The sequence below is a fragment of the Hemitrygon akajei genome, chromosome 19, assembly GCF_048418815.1.
Source record: "Hemitrygon akajei chromosome 19, sHemAka1.3, whole genome shotgun sequence".
NCBI lineage: Eukaryota > Metazoa > Chordata > Chondrichthyes > Myliobatiformes > Dasyatidae > Hemitrygon > Hemitrygon akajei.
This window is the reverse complement of record NC_133142.1, coordinates 49,803,314-49,817,595: the sequence shown is the minus strand read 5'-3', so window position 1 is coordinate 49,817,595 and position 14,282 is coordinate 49,803,314. Positions and strand designations below refer to the sequence as shown.

Here is a 14,282-nt window from a genome sequence, read left to right as displayed (position 1 = left end):
AAATTTCCCCCCCACCTTCTATTCCCCATTCAAGCATTTTACTTATTCTCACTTGCCTATTACTTCCCCCAGTGTTCCCTCCTCCTTCCCTTTCTCCTATGATCCACTCTCCTCTCCTATCATAGTCCTTCTTCTCCAGCCCTTGACCTTTCCCACCCACCTAGCTTTTCCTATCACCTTCCAGCTATCCTCCTTCCTACACCCCCCCCCCCACCTTTTCATTCTGGCATCTTCCCCCCTTCCTTCTCAGTCCTGAAGAAGGGTCTCGGGCTGAAAGGTCAACTATCTACTCATTTTCAAAGATGCTGCCCGACCTGCTGAGTTCCTTCAGCATTTTGTGGGTGTTTCTTGAGTCAGTGTCTCCTGCAGACGCTGTCAGTATTGGGGAGGATCATGATGGACCAGACTATGTCCACTATCGGGGAGTCTTCCACAAAAAGCAATAAGTTGCTAACTAACTTAGTAAATTGTCAGATGTCCTGAAGTGTCAGTTTGAGCATCTAAATTAGAGAGATGGCTTTGAAAATGTGTCGGGATCTGTTTTGATCCTCGCCAAGTGAGGGATACCATATAGAGTTTATTGGTGGAGGCATTTGATGATAAAACTATTCTTTTTCTTTCTCATCTCAGCTCATAAAAATCCTTAAAGATCTGCAAATAAGCTGTTCTGTTAGTATTTGTCCCAAAGCGCCAGTTGTCAGATAACATTAGTCACACAGCATTATTACAGTCCTACAAACTTGCAATAAACTGAATAATAGATTAAAGATTTGCATTGAAATACATTTAAAATGACAATACCTAACTCCTTTTTCAGGAAATTGTGCAACACTATCTTTTTTATAAGTCTTAAAGCAAAACTGGATCTACTAATTGTTAGCATTCATGGTTTATAACAAGCAGATTTGCGAAAACAAGCCAGATAAAACAAACACTCCCAAAAGAAATAAATCAATTTTGTTGGTTTAAATAATCACTTCAATCAAGTGTAATTAAAATTTGATGAACGATATCCTTATCCCTGCTGAAACATCAAAGATAAAGGACATAGGGTGAAAGAAGATTGCTTCAAATTATCCATTATGCAATAGTTAGTTCACAGTAAAGAGCACTTACAACTCCCAGATTACATCCTGGAGAAATGTGAAATTAATGAATGAAACATGAAGATGCCCCTGGAGAAGGACAAGTGCCCTGAATTCTTGCTTTCAGACTCTGATTAATTTATTGTCATATGCATCAAGGTGCAATGAGATAACTTGCCATTGTGAAGTTCACATGGTAAACAATGTACATCAGCCGTTACTGTCCTGTTTGGTGCAGCATCCTCTCATGGTATATAAAAACTACAGTGAACTTTTAGGTCAGCAGGAAAGGTCTGTTGCTGTAGTCTACCATCACCGCAGGAGTTGTATCAGTCCAGGACAAATGAGTGAACAGGAAAAATCATTCTGGGCACTACCCACCCAAACTGGCTTTTACAAAAGCTCCCTTCTGGAAATCGCTATGTGACTATTAAAGCAAACACCTCATACCATCCTAAAAGGTTCTTCCCCCAAGCAGTTAATCTGTCAAACCATTCTAGCTGGCCACCCCACTTCCCTCTGTCTATTACCTCCATCACTGCACTGTAAACACGTTCAACCACTTGTTATAATGCTGCTAACACTGTAAATGCATGCTGTTATTGATTTATTTATGCATATTTTCTTCCATATCTGTACTTTAATCTCTAACTTTTCATAAAATTCTTTATTCTTTACAATTGTTGAATGTTGATATTTTTTTGCTGCAAGTCAAACCCTGACCAACACACCACAACACATTTCCAATACATGTAAAAGTATGTAGCAAATAAAATTGATCCTTGATTAAAACATGTAATCCTAAATCTGGGCTAGGGATTCCAAGAAGTTGGTGGAGATATTGCAATTCTTCAAGGATCTACATAAAACATAGAGCAGTACAACATAGGAACGAGACCTGTGGCCCACAATGTTGTGGAGAAGTAACTAGATGCCCAACAAAACTAATCCATTCTGCCTACACCATCTCCCTATTCCTCCATTCTCTGCACTTTCTATCTCAAATGCCTCAATCTTACCTGTCTTCACTTGGCAGCACATTCCAGGCTCCCACCACTGTGTAAAACCCTGCGTATGTCCTTTCCCCTTTCTCACCTTAAGTGTATGCCCTATAGTCTTAGACATTTTTATCTTGGGAGAAAGATACCAGTTGTCTGCTCTTTCTATGCCTCTGATAATCTCTAAGCTTCTATTACGTCTTCCCCTCAACCCAAGTTTGTCCAACCTTTTGTTTTGGCTCATGGCCCCAGTCCAGGCAACATCCTGGTAAGCCTCTTCTACATCCTCTCCAAAATCACCACATCCTTCGAATAAAGGGGTGATCAGAACTAAATTCAATACTCTGCATGTGGCCTAACTAGAGTTTAAGCTGCAACAAGACATCTGAATTCAATGCCTAGACTAAAAAGGGCTTCTTTACCACCTTAGCAACCCATGCAGCCATTTTCAGGGCACAGTGGGCTTGGGCTCCAAGATTCCGTTATGCATTAACATTGTTAAAGGTCCTGCCATTGACTGTGAACCTTCACATTCATTAATCTCTTTGAATCTCCGTTCACCTGGCAATCTCTTCCTTGGAACAGAAAGTCTGTTGTGGTAATCAGATGTTTGGCACGTGAACAAAATTGCCTGCCCAATGTAACAGACGAATGTTACCTAGGGATTCAATATATATGATGCTCACTACTAACTTGTGAGAAGGCTAGGATGTGATTGGCTAATACTTTTGGGAATGCCTAGTCCAGATGCCTGATATATAATATTTCCTGTCTCTCACCTTGTTCCTTAGAGCTGATGTTACATAAAAGGATCATCCCCTTGAGCTTCAGTGCCTCAAACTTGCATTCCATTATTCTGGACGAGGACAACCGAAGACTGTACGCAGCAGCAAAGGACTATCTTCTGACCTGTAACCTGGACAACATCTCAGAGAGAGTGAAGAAGGTAAACAGCTGGTCGCACTATCATGAGGCCTGGCATGGTCTTGAGAAGACAGGCTCAGGAAAGATAGATAATTGAGGACAGTCCATGTGTGTGGGAAGGAGAGTTGGAAAAAGGATAGAGGCTTCTGCTGCTATTGTTTTGTTGCTCATTGCGTTCTATGTTGCTTTACTGAGCATTGTGGGCTGCCCCCAGCACACTCTTGTGTGTGTTGGTTGTTCTAACAGATTTTGCTTTGCAATCTATGTTTCCAATTACATGTGATAGATAAATAAATAAATCTGAATAATTTTGTGGGCTGCTTCAAAAGGCAGGAATAACTAAGCAGGTTTGAAGAATTAGTAGATAAACGGCAACCACAATTCATTCTAGCAGAAGGAAACTAAGGGGGTAGAAGAATAAAGTGACGCAAAGGTTATTAAAACAAATCAAATGGGCAAAATATGGAGAATCCCAACATCCGAGAGTTGAAGAATAAGTTCATTGCTGAATGTTGACATGGAATGCCACTGAAGAATCAGAACTTCCTTTCAGGGTTGTTCTGAGATTGGCACTGAATGCACCATTTGCTGTGATAGTCGATAGAGAGTATTCTGCCCGGAGGTTGGTGGTGACCAGTGGTGTTCCACAGGCATCTGTCCTGCTCTTTGTAAATGACTTGGATGAAAAAGTGGACTGGTGCATTACTACGTTTGCAGATGACACAAAGGTCGATGCGGTTGTGGATAGTGTAGAAGGTTGCCATAGGTTACAGTGGGACATCGATAAGATGCAGAGCTTGGCTGAGAAGTGGCAGATGGAATTCATCTCTGAAAAGTGTGAAGTGATTCACTTTGGATGTTTGAAGACAAAATATGGGGTTAATGGCAGGAATCTTAGTAATGGGGAGGAACAGAGGGATTGTGGGATCCAAGTTTATAGATTCCTCAAAGATGCAGTGCAAATTGATAGGGTGGTTCAGGCATATGGAGTGTTGACCTTCATTAGTGAGGGAATTGAGTTCAAGAGCTACAAGGTGATGTAGCTCTCTAAAATGTTGGTTAGACCAGACTTGGAGTATTGATTTCAGTTCTGGCGTCTGATTGTAGGAAGGATGTGGAAGCTTTGAAGAGGGTGCAGAGGAGATTTACCAGGATGATGTCTGGATTAGAGAGCATGTCTTATAAGGAGAGGTTGAGTGAGCTAGCACCTTTCTCTTCGGAATAAAGAAGGGTGAGAAGTGACTTGATAGAAGTGTATAAAATGATAAGAGGCATAGATAGAGTGGATAGCCAGAGTCTTTTTCCCATTGGCAGATATGTGGCGGCATAACTTTAAGGTGTTTGAAGTAAATTATAAGGGGAATGTCAGAGGTATTTTTTTTACATAGAGTGATAGATGCATGGAATGTGCTGCTGGAGGTGGTGGTCAGGGCAGATACATTACGGGATTTAAGAGACTTTTAGGTAGGCACATGGACGAATGAAAAATGAGTGGCTATGGCGAAGGGATGGGTTAAAATGATCGTAGATTAGGTTAAAGTGTCAGCACAACATTGTGGGCTGTAAGGTCTGTACTGTGCTATGTTGTGTGTTTCACAGTCTGTAATGCTTTTGTGAAAGGGAGGGAGAATTGCTTTGGAGAGACAATTAACATTACTGACAAAATGCACGCTGATGACAGGCCTTTCCCAGAATTGTCTTGCAATGGAAATCTGATTTTTTCTACAAATAAGATGATTAAAGAAAATTATCACCTTGCATGATGCAGCCGGTGAACTAACAAGAGTATGTGTCTGTCCAATCTGTATATACGCAGAACTGGTTAATCACTGAACAGGAAATAGAGCCAATCAAATCAGCCTTTGACACTTGGGGTTAAGAACACATATTTTGAATATAGTTATCGCATGTCAGTGATGTGTTTGTTTTTGGAGAGCACGGAGTCCATGAGCACTGCAGAGAATACTACTGTGTTCTTTAGATTCCTCTTAAATAAAGTCAATTTGCAAGATTGGAAGAATGATTCATTAAGATACGTGGGATGGGAGTCTCGGTGAATTTCTGAAGAGTGGGGTGTGTTACATATTCCTGTTGGGCAATTTCAGTGACAAACATTGCATTCCTTGTGTGCTATTTACAGCGCTGCATGTTATTAATCTGTTTATTTCAATCAGTTTAATGTCTAACCAGAAAAAAGGCCCATAGAGGACTGTCATACCAGTGTGCCAAGCGCTCATAATTGAGTTTATTTACTGAGTAACGTATTCTATGTACAGTAGCAAATGAGCAGTCGTCAGACACTTATCACAGCATAAGGCTCATAACACACATGCTTTACAAAACAACACGTCGGCCAAGGAATGGGTCAGATGCCTTTTGTTTTTGGATAAAGGATTATAATCAGCAGAACGATCAGGAAAAGAGACTAAGGAATTTTAAAAGTCAGCTTTCCCCACAGGCAAATGGAAAAGCTGAACAGCAGGGGATGGGGTAGAAGTGGGTATGTTGAATGGGAATACATCTTTACTCATTGCCAACCTTGGGATATTATAATTGTTTAGACAAGTTAAACTTTTTATTTTACACCTTGTGGTGAGAAGGTGCATTACTATTAGGACACTGATTTTAAGAGCCTTTTGAAATAGATTTCTACTAAAATGTTGTAGGTTTTATGGGGCAAATGTAATGTTTGCCACATGGAACAATGTATACTTATAAATGTCATGGCACAGATTATGCTTGTACAATCTGGGCATGAATTTTTGGAAAAGACAGCAGTATACAAGGATAGGTGAAGTGGAGATTTAGAATAACATGGCCAAAATGGATCTCAGTTGATGTTTCTGCACTGTTAATGGAAGGAAAACTACTGTCAAGCAGCTTATTCCCATTGAACTCTCAGAACCTAATGGTATTAACATCGTTTTATGAACATCACTTTGACAAGAAAAATGGCTACTTGTTTAGTCAGCTGATCATTTATACATGATCACTTGGTTGACATGACAATAATTTACCGGCCACTTGAATGTTAATCTATAGTCAACCAGCCGAATACAGTTCCTTCACTGGCAATTTATGTTGTATGTTTATATACTTCCATTGTTTAACAAAACAAAACTTAAGGAACTCAGTGAATTGGGAAGCATCGGTGGAAGCAAAGGGATAGTCAACATTTTGGGTCAAAGTCCTGCATCGGGACTGAAATTGTAGAGGAGAGACCTACAAACAGGTGCTGCTTGACCTGCTAAGATCCTCCAGCAGTTTGGCATGCTTCAGATTGTAGCATCTAATCTACATTCCAGTCTTTTGTGTCTCTACTGTCATTATACAGCTGCTTTTTGAGTGCTTGGGTGGGGATATAAAAACAGTTCATTTCTCTCCCATTCCGTTACTGATCTCTGGACATCCTTATTTGGTACCCCTCAGCAGCAAAAATTATCAGCCCAAGTTGATCACAATGTTTTTAATCTAGCATTCAGTTAACCCTTCCACTCTTTATAGGAGAAGAAATTCACCTGACTAACTCAGCTCTCAGTTGAAGAAGGGTCCTGGTGAAAGGTCTTGGTCCGACTGCATTTTCCTCTCCGTAGATGTCTACTGACCTGCTGTAATCCTCTGGCATTTTTGCGTGTTACTCAGCTCTCTATTCTACTGTTTTGAAGCTTTTAAGTAAGGCACAGAAGTGCTCAGACTAACATTAAACTGGAGGGAACAAACACTATTAGGTCAAACAGAGTTCAGCTTCCAAGATGAAAATGAGTGAAATTAGCAAGCAGTTCCGCTGAGGCACTTCTGTCTTCCTGACTCATCGCGTAACCGAGGGAGATAGCGATTTGGTACAGGGCACAGATAACAGGCGAACGGCCGACCCAGCACGTACACATGGGCTTTGTGACCACATGCAGATAGTTTAGTTTGAAGCACAGCTCCAGGGATTGCAACTGAAGGGACATCCTAGGCTGACAGCACTTGGATTCTGCAGCCCATTATATGTAATTTCAGTCAATTATAGACCTATTAACTTCCACTGGGAAAGGTCATTTCCAATTCAGTTGATTCCAATAGTACAGCTCTGTATCAGGTTAATGATTTCTATTAGTAAGTTGTTGGAAAATGCGCCTTGAAAAACAACACAACTGTTTATATTTTTCAAGGAAATTCAGAACTTGCATTTAATTTCCCAATCTGACCTTGGAGAGATACGTTGAATGTTACTGGATGGGGAAACCTATTCTGACTTAACACATATAAAGAGCTGGAGGAAGTCAGCTGGTCAGGTGGCATCTATGGAGAGGAATAAACAGTCAGACACTTTGGGCTGAGACCTTTCACCAGGATCTTGATGAAGGGTTTCGGCCCAAAACATTGAATGTTTATTCCTGTCCATAGATACTGCCCGACCCGCTGAGTTCCTCCAGCATTTTCTGCGAGTCACTCCGGATTTGCAGCATCTGTGGAATCTTTTGCGTTCATCATTCGGATGGTATCTTATTTTTGCTCATCCATTAGGTGTTAACTGTGGCTCACTTGTTAGCACTGAGGCTTGTGAAGCAGAACATTACAAATAGTGGCCCTTCTCCAAAAAAGGATCTAAAGTCATAAACTTAGAAAATGGGGAAGTTAAATTAAACTAAGATGCTGTTTTCCCTCTCAGATAGATATAAATATTTAATATAAATTAGGGTATAAATAAATACATATACAGTAAATATCTGATTGCACATTGAAGGGACTAGTAGCATTCCTGGATAATATATATTCCACACCCAAGATGCTGAAAATAGCTGTTTATCAATGATCTTCTCTCTGCTATGAACATAAAAGGTGGGATATTTGCCGACGATTGCACAGTATTCAATACCATTTACAGTTCCTCAGATAAAGATCCATTCTGTAGATCACACGTAGCTAGACAACATTCAGGCTGAGGATGATACACATCAAGTACCATACAAATGCTAAGGATTCTCTAACAAGAAAGATCAAACAAACTTTAATGACTCCGTGACTATCATTACTACCAAATCCTCCATCATATGCATTCTGGAGATCAGTTTGGCCCAGAAATTTAAGTTATTCAAACATACAGGAACTGTGGTTAAAAGTACAGAACCAAAGCTGAATAGCTTGTGATAAGTTACTCCATGAATCTTTTCCACTATCTACTAGACACGTGTCAGGTGTAAGCCTTCACCTCCTGCATCACTTACAGACTGTAGTTATAGTGTGTACTACCTACATTGCCTGGAATTCCCAAGGTATCCTCTGCAGCACTCCTTGAACTTGCAGACTCCTCCACCTAGAGGGACAAAGGCAACGGACAAGGGAACATTGCAACCTTACAATTAAACCTTCATAGCTGTGTGATCAAAATCTTGGTTCAAAAGATGGAACATCATTGCCTTCTCAAGGGAAATTAGTTACTTACTGCCTGTGACTCCACTGGTGTTTAGCACAGCATTGAAGGTCCTCCATCTCTGTCTGTGTTTGGCCATCTTCTCTATTGTGCCCCAGGTGTGGTTCAGGGTCCTCATTTCTGCCAGTAGCTTCCTCTCAATGTTTGCTACTAACAGTCACGCAGTTCCCACATGGAGACTCACGAGTACCATCACACACAGATATAGGATTCTTCATAACTTCAGGACCCCTGACCCTGGAGGACTGGTGGAGCACTCTTAGTCTGACCTCTACCCTTTGACCTGTTCTGCATGGGTGACCCTAGCAAGAGTCAAAGCACAATAGCACCCCATGACAAGGTTGTGGCTCTCTTGGAGGCTAGAGAAATTAAAGATATATCCCAGAAATGAATAAAGAGAGAAATACCAGAGAACCACAAATATGACCTCACTGCCTCACTGCCAGGACTTAAGAACTTTTTTTTTTTTTTTTTTTTAAAGCTATTATTAATGCTTTTTGAGTTAGTGATTTAGATGCATATCATATTATTACTGAGTTAAGTATTGTATGTAAGGAGTTTTTGCTACAACAAGTGTATGGGACATTGGAAAAAATGTTGAATTTCCCCATGGGGATGAATAAAGTATCTATCTATCTATCTATCTATCTAAATAAACATTGTGACACACCTCGCCCCGTTTCCCTTTTCATCAAAGTCACTGCTTACAATGTGCATCAGTCGGTCAACATTAAAATCCACTTGGCAGGCCAGGCATGTACAGAGACAAAGCTAACATTTCAGTTCAATAATCTATCAATGTAATTGGAAAAATGAGGAACAGATGTTTTTATGTTCCATTCAGAGGAAGAAATGAGTAAAACAAGGGGAATGACTATGACAGATTGGAGATTGAGGTCATCCAGGTAGAATAATGCTCTAGGAGCTGACTGGTTATTAGCTAAATGAGAAAACAAAAACAGGGGGGGCAGTCTAGATGAAGGATCATGAAATGATAAAGGAGAGCCAGTAGATGTTGTTTGCTTTGATTTTCAGAAGGCCTTTGACAAGGTGCCACACACGAGGTTGCCAAACAAGATAAGAGCCCATGGATAGATAGATTGGCTGACTGGCAGGAAGGAAAGATTGGGAATAAAGTGGGCCTTTTCAGGCTGACTGCTGGTGGCTGGTGGTGTTATGCAGGGGTTGGACTGGGACCGCTTCTTTCATGTTATATGTCAATGATTTGGATGACTGAATTGATGTTAAGTTAGCAGATGGTTTAAAGATCAGTGAAAGGGTAGGTAGTGTTGAGGAAGCAGGAAGTCAGCAGAAAAATTCGGACAGATTAGGAGAATGGGCAGAGAAATTGCAATATGGAATACAGTTTAGGGAAGTGTATGATCATGCACTTTGATAGAAGGAATAGAGTATTTTCTAAACAAGGAGCAGATTCAGTAATCAGCGGTGCAAAGGGACTTGGGAGCCCAAGTACAGGATTCACTAATTTGCAGGTTGAGTTGGTTGGAGGGAAGGCAATACAATGTTTTCATTCATTTCAAGAGGACTAGGATATAAAAATGGGGGATATAATGCTGAGACTTTATAAGGCGTTGGTCAGACCACATGAATTGAACTGACTTTATTTCTTACATCCTTCATATACATGAGGAGGAAAAATCTTTACGTTATGTCTCCATCCAAATGTGAAATTTATAATAAATGGTATGTACAACAGGACAGTCAATATAACAGAAATGCAATTGTATCAGCGTGAATTAATCAGGCTGATGACCTAGTGGAAGAAGTTGTCCCGGAGTCTGTCAGTCCTGGCTTTAATGCTGCGGTACCGTTTCCCAGATGGTAGCAGCTGGAACAGTTTGTAGTTGGGGTGACTCGGGTCCCCAGTGATCTTCAGAATCAGGTTTACATTCACCGGCATGTGACGTGAAATTTGTTAGCTTAGCAGCAGCAGTTCATTGCAATACATAATGCAGCAGAGAGAAATAAATAAATAAATAAAATTAAAATATAATAATAATAAATGAGTAAAACAATTACAATATATGTATATTGAATAGATTAAAAATATACAAAACCAAAAATACTGTATATTAAAAAAAAGTGAGGTAGTATCCAAAGATTCAATGTCCATTTAGGAATCGGATGGCAGAGGGGAAGAAGCTGTTCCTGAATTGCTGAGTGTGTGCCTTCAGGTTTCTGTACCTCCTACCTGATGGTAACAGTGAGAAAAGGGCATGCCCTGGGTGCTGGAGGTCCTTAACAATGGATGCTACCTTTCTGAGATAGCGCTCCCTAAAGATGTCTGAGGTACTTTGTAGGCTAGTACCCAAGATGGAGCTGACTAGATTTACCACCTTCTGCAGCTTCTTTCGGTCCTGTGCAGTAGCCTCTCCATACCAGACAGTGATGCAGCCTGTCAGAATGCTCTCCACAGTGCAACTATAGAAGTTTTTGAGTGTATTTGTTGAAATGCCAAATCTCTTCAAACTCCTAATAAAGTATTTCCGCTGTCTTGTCTTCTTTGTAATTACATCGATATGTTGGGACCAGGTTAGATCCTCGGAGATCTTGACACCGAGGAACTTGAAAATGCTCACTTTCTCCACTTCTGATCCCTCTATGAGGATTGGTATGTGTTCCTTTGTCTTACCCTTCCTGAAGTCCACAATCAGCTCTTTCGTCTTACTGATGTTGAGTGCCAGGCTGTTGCTGCGACACCACTCCACTAGTTGGCATATCTCACTCCTGTACTTCCTCTCATCACCACCTGAGATTCTACCAACAATGGTTGTATCATCAGCAAATTTATAGATGGTATTTGAGCCACACAGGCATGTGTATACAGAGAGTAGAGCAGTGGGTTAAGCACACACCCCTGAGGTGCGCCAGTGTTGATCGTCCACGAGGAGGATATGTTATCACCAATCGGTACAGATTGTGGTCTTCTGGTTAGAAAGTTGAGGATCCAATTGCAGAGGGAGGTACAGAGGCTCAGGTTCTGCAACTTCTCAATCAGGATTGTGGGAATGATGGTATTAAATGCTGAGCTATAGTCGATGAACAGCATCCTGACGTAGGTGTTTGTGTCATCCAGGTGGTCTAAAGCTGTGTGGAGAGCCATAGAGATTGTGTCTGCCGTTAACCTATTGTAGCAATAGGCAAATTGCAGTGAGTCCAGGTCCTTGCTGAGGCAGGAGTTCAGTCTAGTCATGACCAACCTCTCAAAGCATTTCATCACTGTCGATGAGAGTGCTACCGGGCAATGGTCGTTAAGGCAGCTCACATTATTCTTCTTAGGCACTGGTACAATTGTTGCCATTTTGAAGCAAGTGGGAAATTCCACCCGTAGCAGTGAGAGGTTGAAAATGCCCTTTAATACTCCCGCTAGTTGGTTGGCACAGGTTTTCAGAGCCTTACCAGGAACTCCATCAGGACCTTTCGCCTTGCGAGGGTTCACTGTCTTTAAAGACCACCTAACGTCGGCCTATGAGACAGAGATCACAGGGTCATCAGGTGCAGCAGGGATCTTCACAGCTCTAGATATATTCTCCCTTTCAAAGTGGGCATAGAAGGCGTTGAGTTCATCTGGTAGTGAAGTGTCGCTGCCATTCATGGGGGTTTTGCTTTGTAGGAAGTAATGTCTTGCAAACCCTGCCAGAGTTGCTGTGCATCTGATGTTGCCTCCAACCTCATTTAAAATTGTCTCTTCACCCTTGAAATAGCCCTCCTCAAATCGTACCTGGTTTTCTGGTATAGGCCTAGGTCGCCAGACTTGAATGCCACAGATCTAGCCTTCAGTCGATGACGTACCTCCTGGTTCATCCACAGCTTTTGATTTGGGAATGTACAGTAAGTCTTTGTAGGCACACACTCATTCACACAGATTTTAATGAAGTCAGTAACAACTGCAGCATACTCATCCAGATTCGAAGATGAATCCCTGAATACAGCCCAGTCCACCGATTCAAAGTGGTCCTGTAGGCACTCCTGTGTTTCTCTTGTCCATACCTTCTTGGTCCTCACTTCTGGTGCTGCAGTCTTCAGTCTCTGCCTATATCAGGGAATAAAAATACAGCCAGGCGAACAGACTTCCCGAAGTGAGGGCGTGGAATAGCACGGTAGGCATTCTTGTCGGTGGTGTAGCAATGGTCCAGTTTCTTCTGGTATTGCAAGGGCCCTTTTTACACACCTGTCTTTGAAAATGTTCTGAATAGTGGGAAGTTCACATCTACAGATGCTCTAGGCTGTCTGCACCACTCTCTGCAGAGACCTGCGATTGAGGGAAGTACAGTTCCCTTACCAGGCAGTGATGCAGCCAGTCAGGATGCTCTCAATTGTGCCCCTGTAGAAAGTTCTTAGGGGGGCCTACACCAAACTTCTTCAACCATCTGAGGTGAAAAAGACGCTGTTGTGCCTTTTTCACCACACAGCCGGTATGTACAGACCACGTGAGATCCTCAGTGATGTGTATGCTGAGGAACTTAAAGCTGTTCACCCTCTCAACCCCAGATCCATTGATATCAATAAGGGTTAGCCTGTCTCCATTCCTCCTGTAGTCCACAACCAGCTCCTTTGTTTTTGTGACATTGAGGGAGAGGTTGTCTTCTTGACACCACTGTGTCAGGGTGATGACTTCTCTGTAGGCTGCCTCATTATTATTTGAGATTAGGCCAATCAGTGTAGTGTTATCCGCAAATTTGATTAGCAGATTGGAGTAATTAATTAGCATTTAGAGTATTGTGAGACATTTTGGGCCCCTTATCAGGGAAAGGATGTGTTGGCATTGGAGATAATCCAGCGAAGGTTCACAAGAATGAACCCTGAAATTCAAGGTTAATGTATGAAGAGTATTTGATGTCTCTGGGCCTCTACCCACTGGAATTTAGAAGAATAAAGGGGGATCTCACTTAAACCTATCAAATATTGAAAGGCCAAGATAAAATGGACATGCAAAGGATGTTTCCTACAGGAAACCATCTCAGAATACAAGAATGTCTATCTAGAGTAGAAATGAGGAGGAATTTCTTTAGCCAGAGGGTGGTGAATCTGTGGAATTTATTGCCACAGATTGATGTGGAGGCTTAATGCGGGGGTTGGTGTGTTCTTGATTAATAAGGGTGTCAAAAATTACAGGGAGAAGCAGGAGAATAGGGTTGAGGGGGATAATATATCAGCCGTGGTTGAATGATGGAGCAGCCTCGCTGAGCCAAGTGGCCTAACCTTATGTTGTTTTTAGAAGGATGGGGGGGGGGGGGGGGGATCTGATTGAAACATATAAGATTATTAAGGGATTGGACACGCTAGAGGAAGGAAACATGTTCCCGATGTTGGGGGAGTCCAGAACCAGAGGCCACAGTTTAAGAATAAGGGGTAGGCCATTTAGAACGGAGTTCAGGCAAAACTTTTTCACCCAGAGAGTTGTGGATCTATGGAATGCTCTGCCTCAGAAGGCAGTGGATGCCAATTCTCTGGATGCTTTCAAGAAGGAATTAGATAGAGCTCTCAAAGATAGCGGAGTCAAGGGATATGGGGAGAAGGCAGGAATGGGGTACTGATTGTGGATGATCAGCCATGATCACATTGAATGGCGGTGCTGGCTCGAAGGGCCGAAAGGCCTACTCCTGCACCTGTTGTCTATCGTCTATTATCTATTGTTTGACTTGTTGAGTGCCTCCACCATTTTGTGCATGTTTCTGAAATAAATGCTGCCTCCTCTACAATAGAGAAACCAGATGAACGTTGGTTGCAGATCTACAGAGGACCTGCCACTTTAATTTCTAACCCAGTTCTGCTCCAATCTTTCTGTCAGTGGCTTCCCATACCATTGTAGAGAAGCCCAGGATATGTTCAAGC

At 41.8% G+C, this 14,282-nt stretch overlaps 1 protein-coding gene across 2 annotated transcripts in view; it reads left to right on the top strand.

Moving 5' to 3' along the window:
- sema3h (sema domain, immunoglobulin domain (Ig), short basic domain, secreted, (semaphorin) 3H) overlaps nucleotides 1-14,282 on the top strand; it is a 209,040-nt gene that overhangs the window by 84,776 nt on the left and 109,982 nt on the right. For both annotated transcript variants that reach the window (XM_073072477.1, XM_073072476.1), the window contains exon 2: nucleotides 2,875-3,029. In XM_073072477.1, the coding sequence (XP_072928578.1) occupies nucleotides 2,875-3,029 (155 nt within the window). The remainder of the gene's footprint in view (nucleotides 1-2,874; nucleotides 3,030-14,282) is intronic.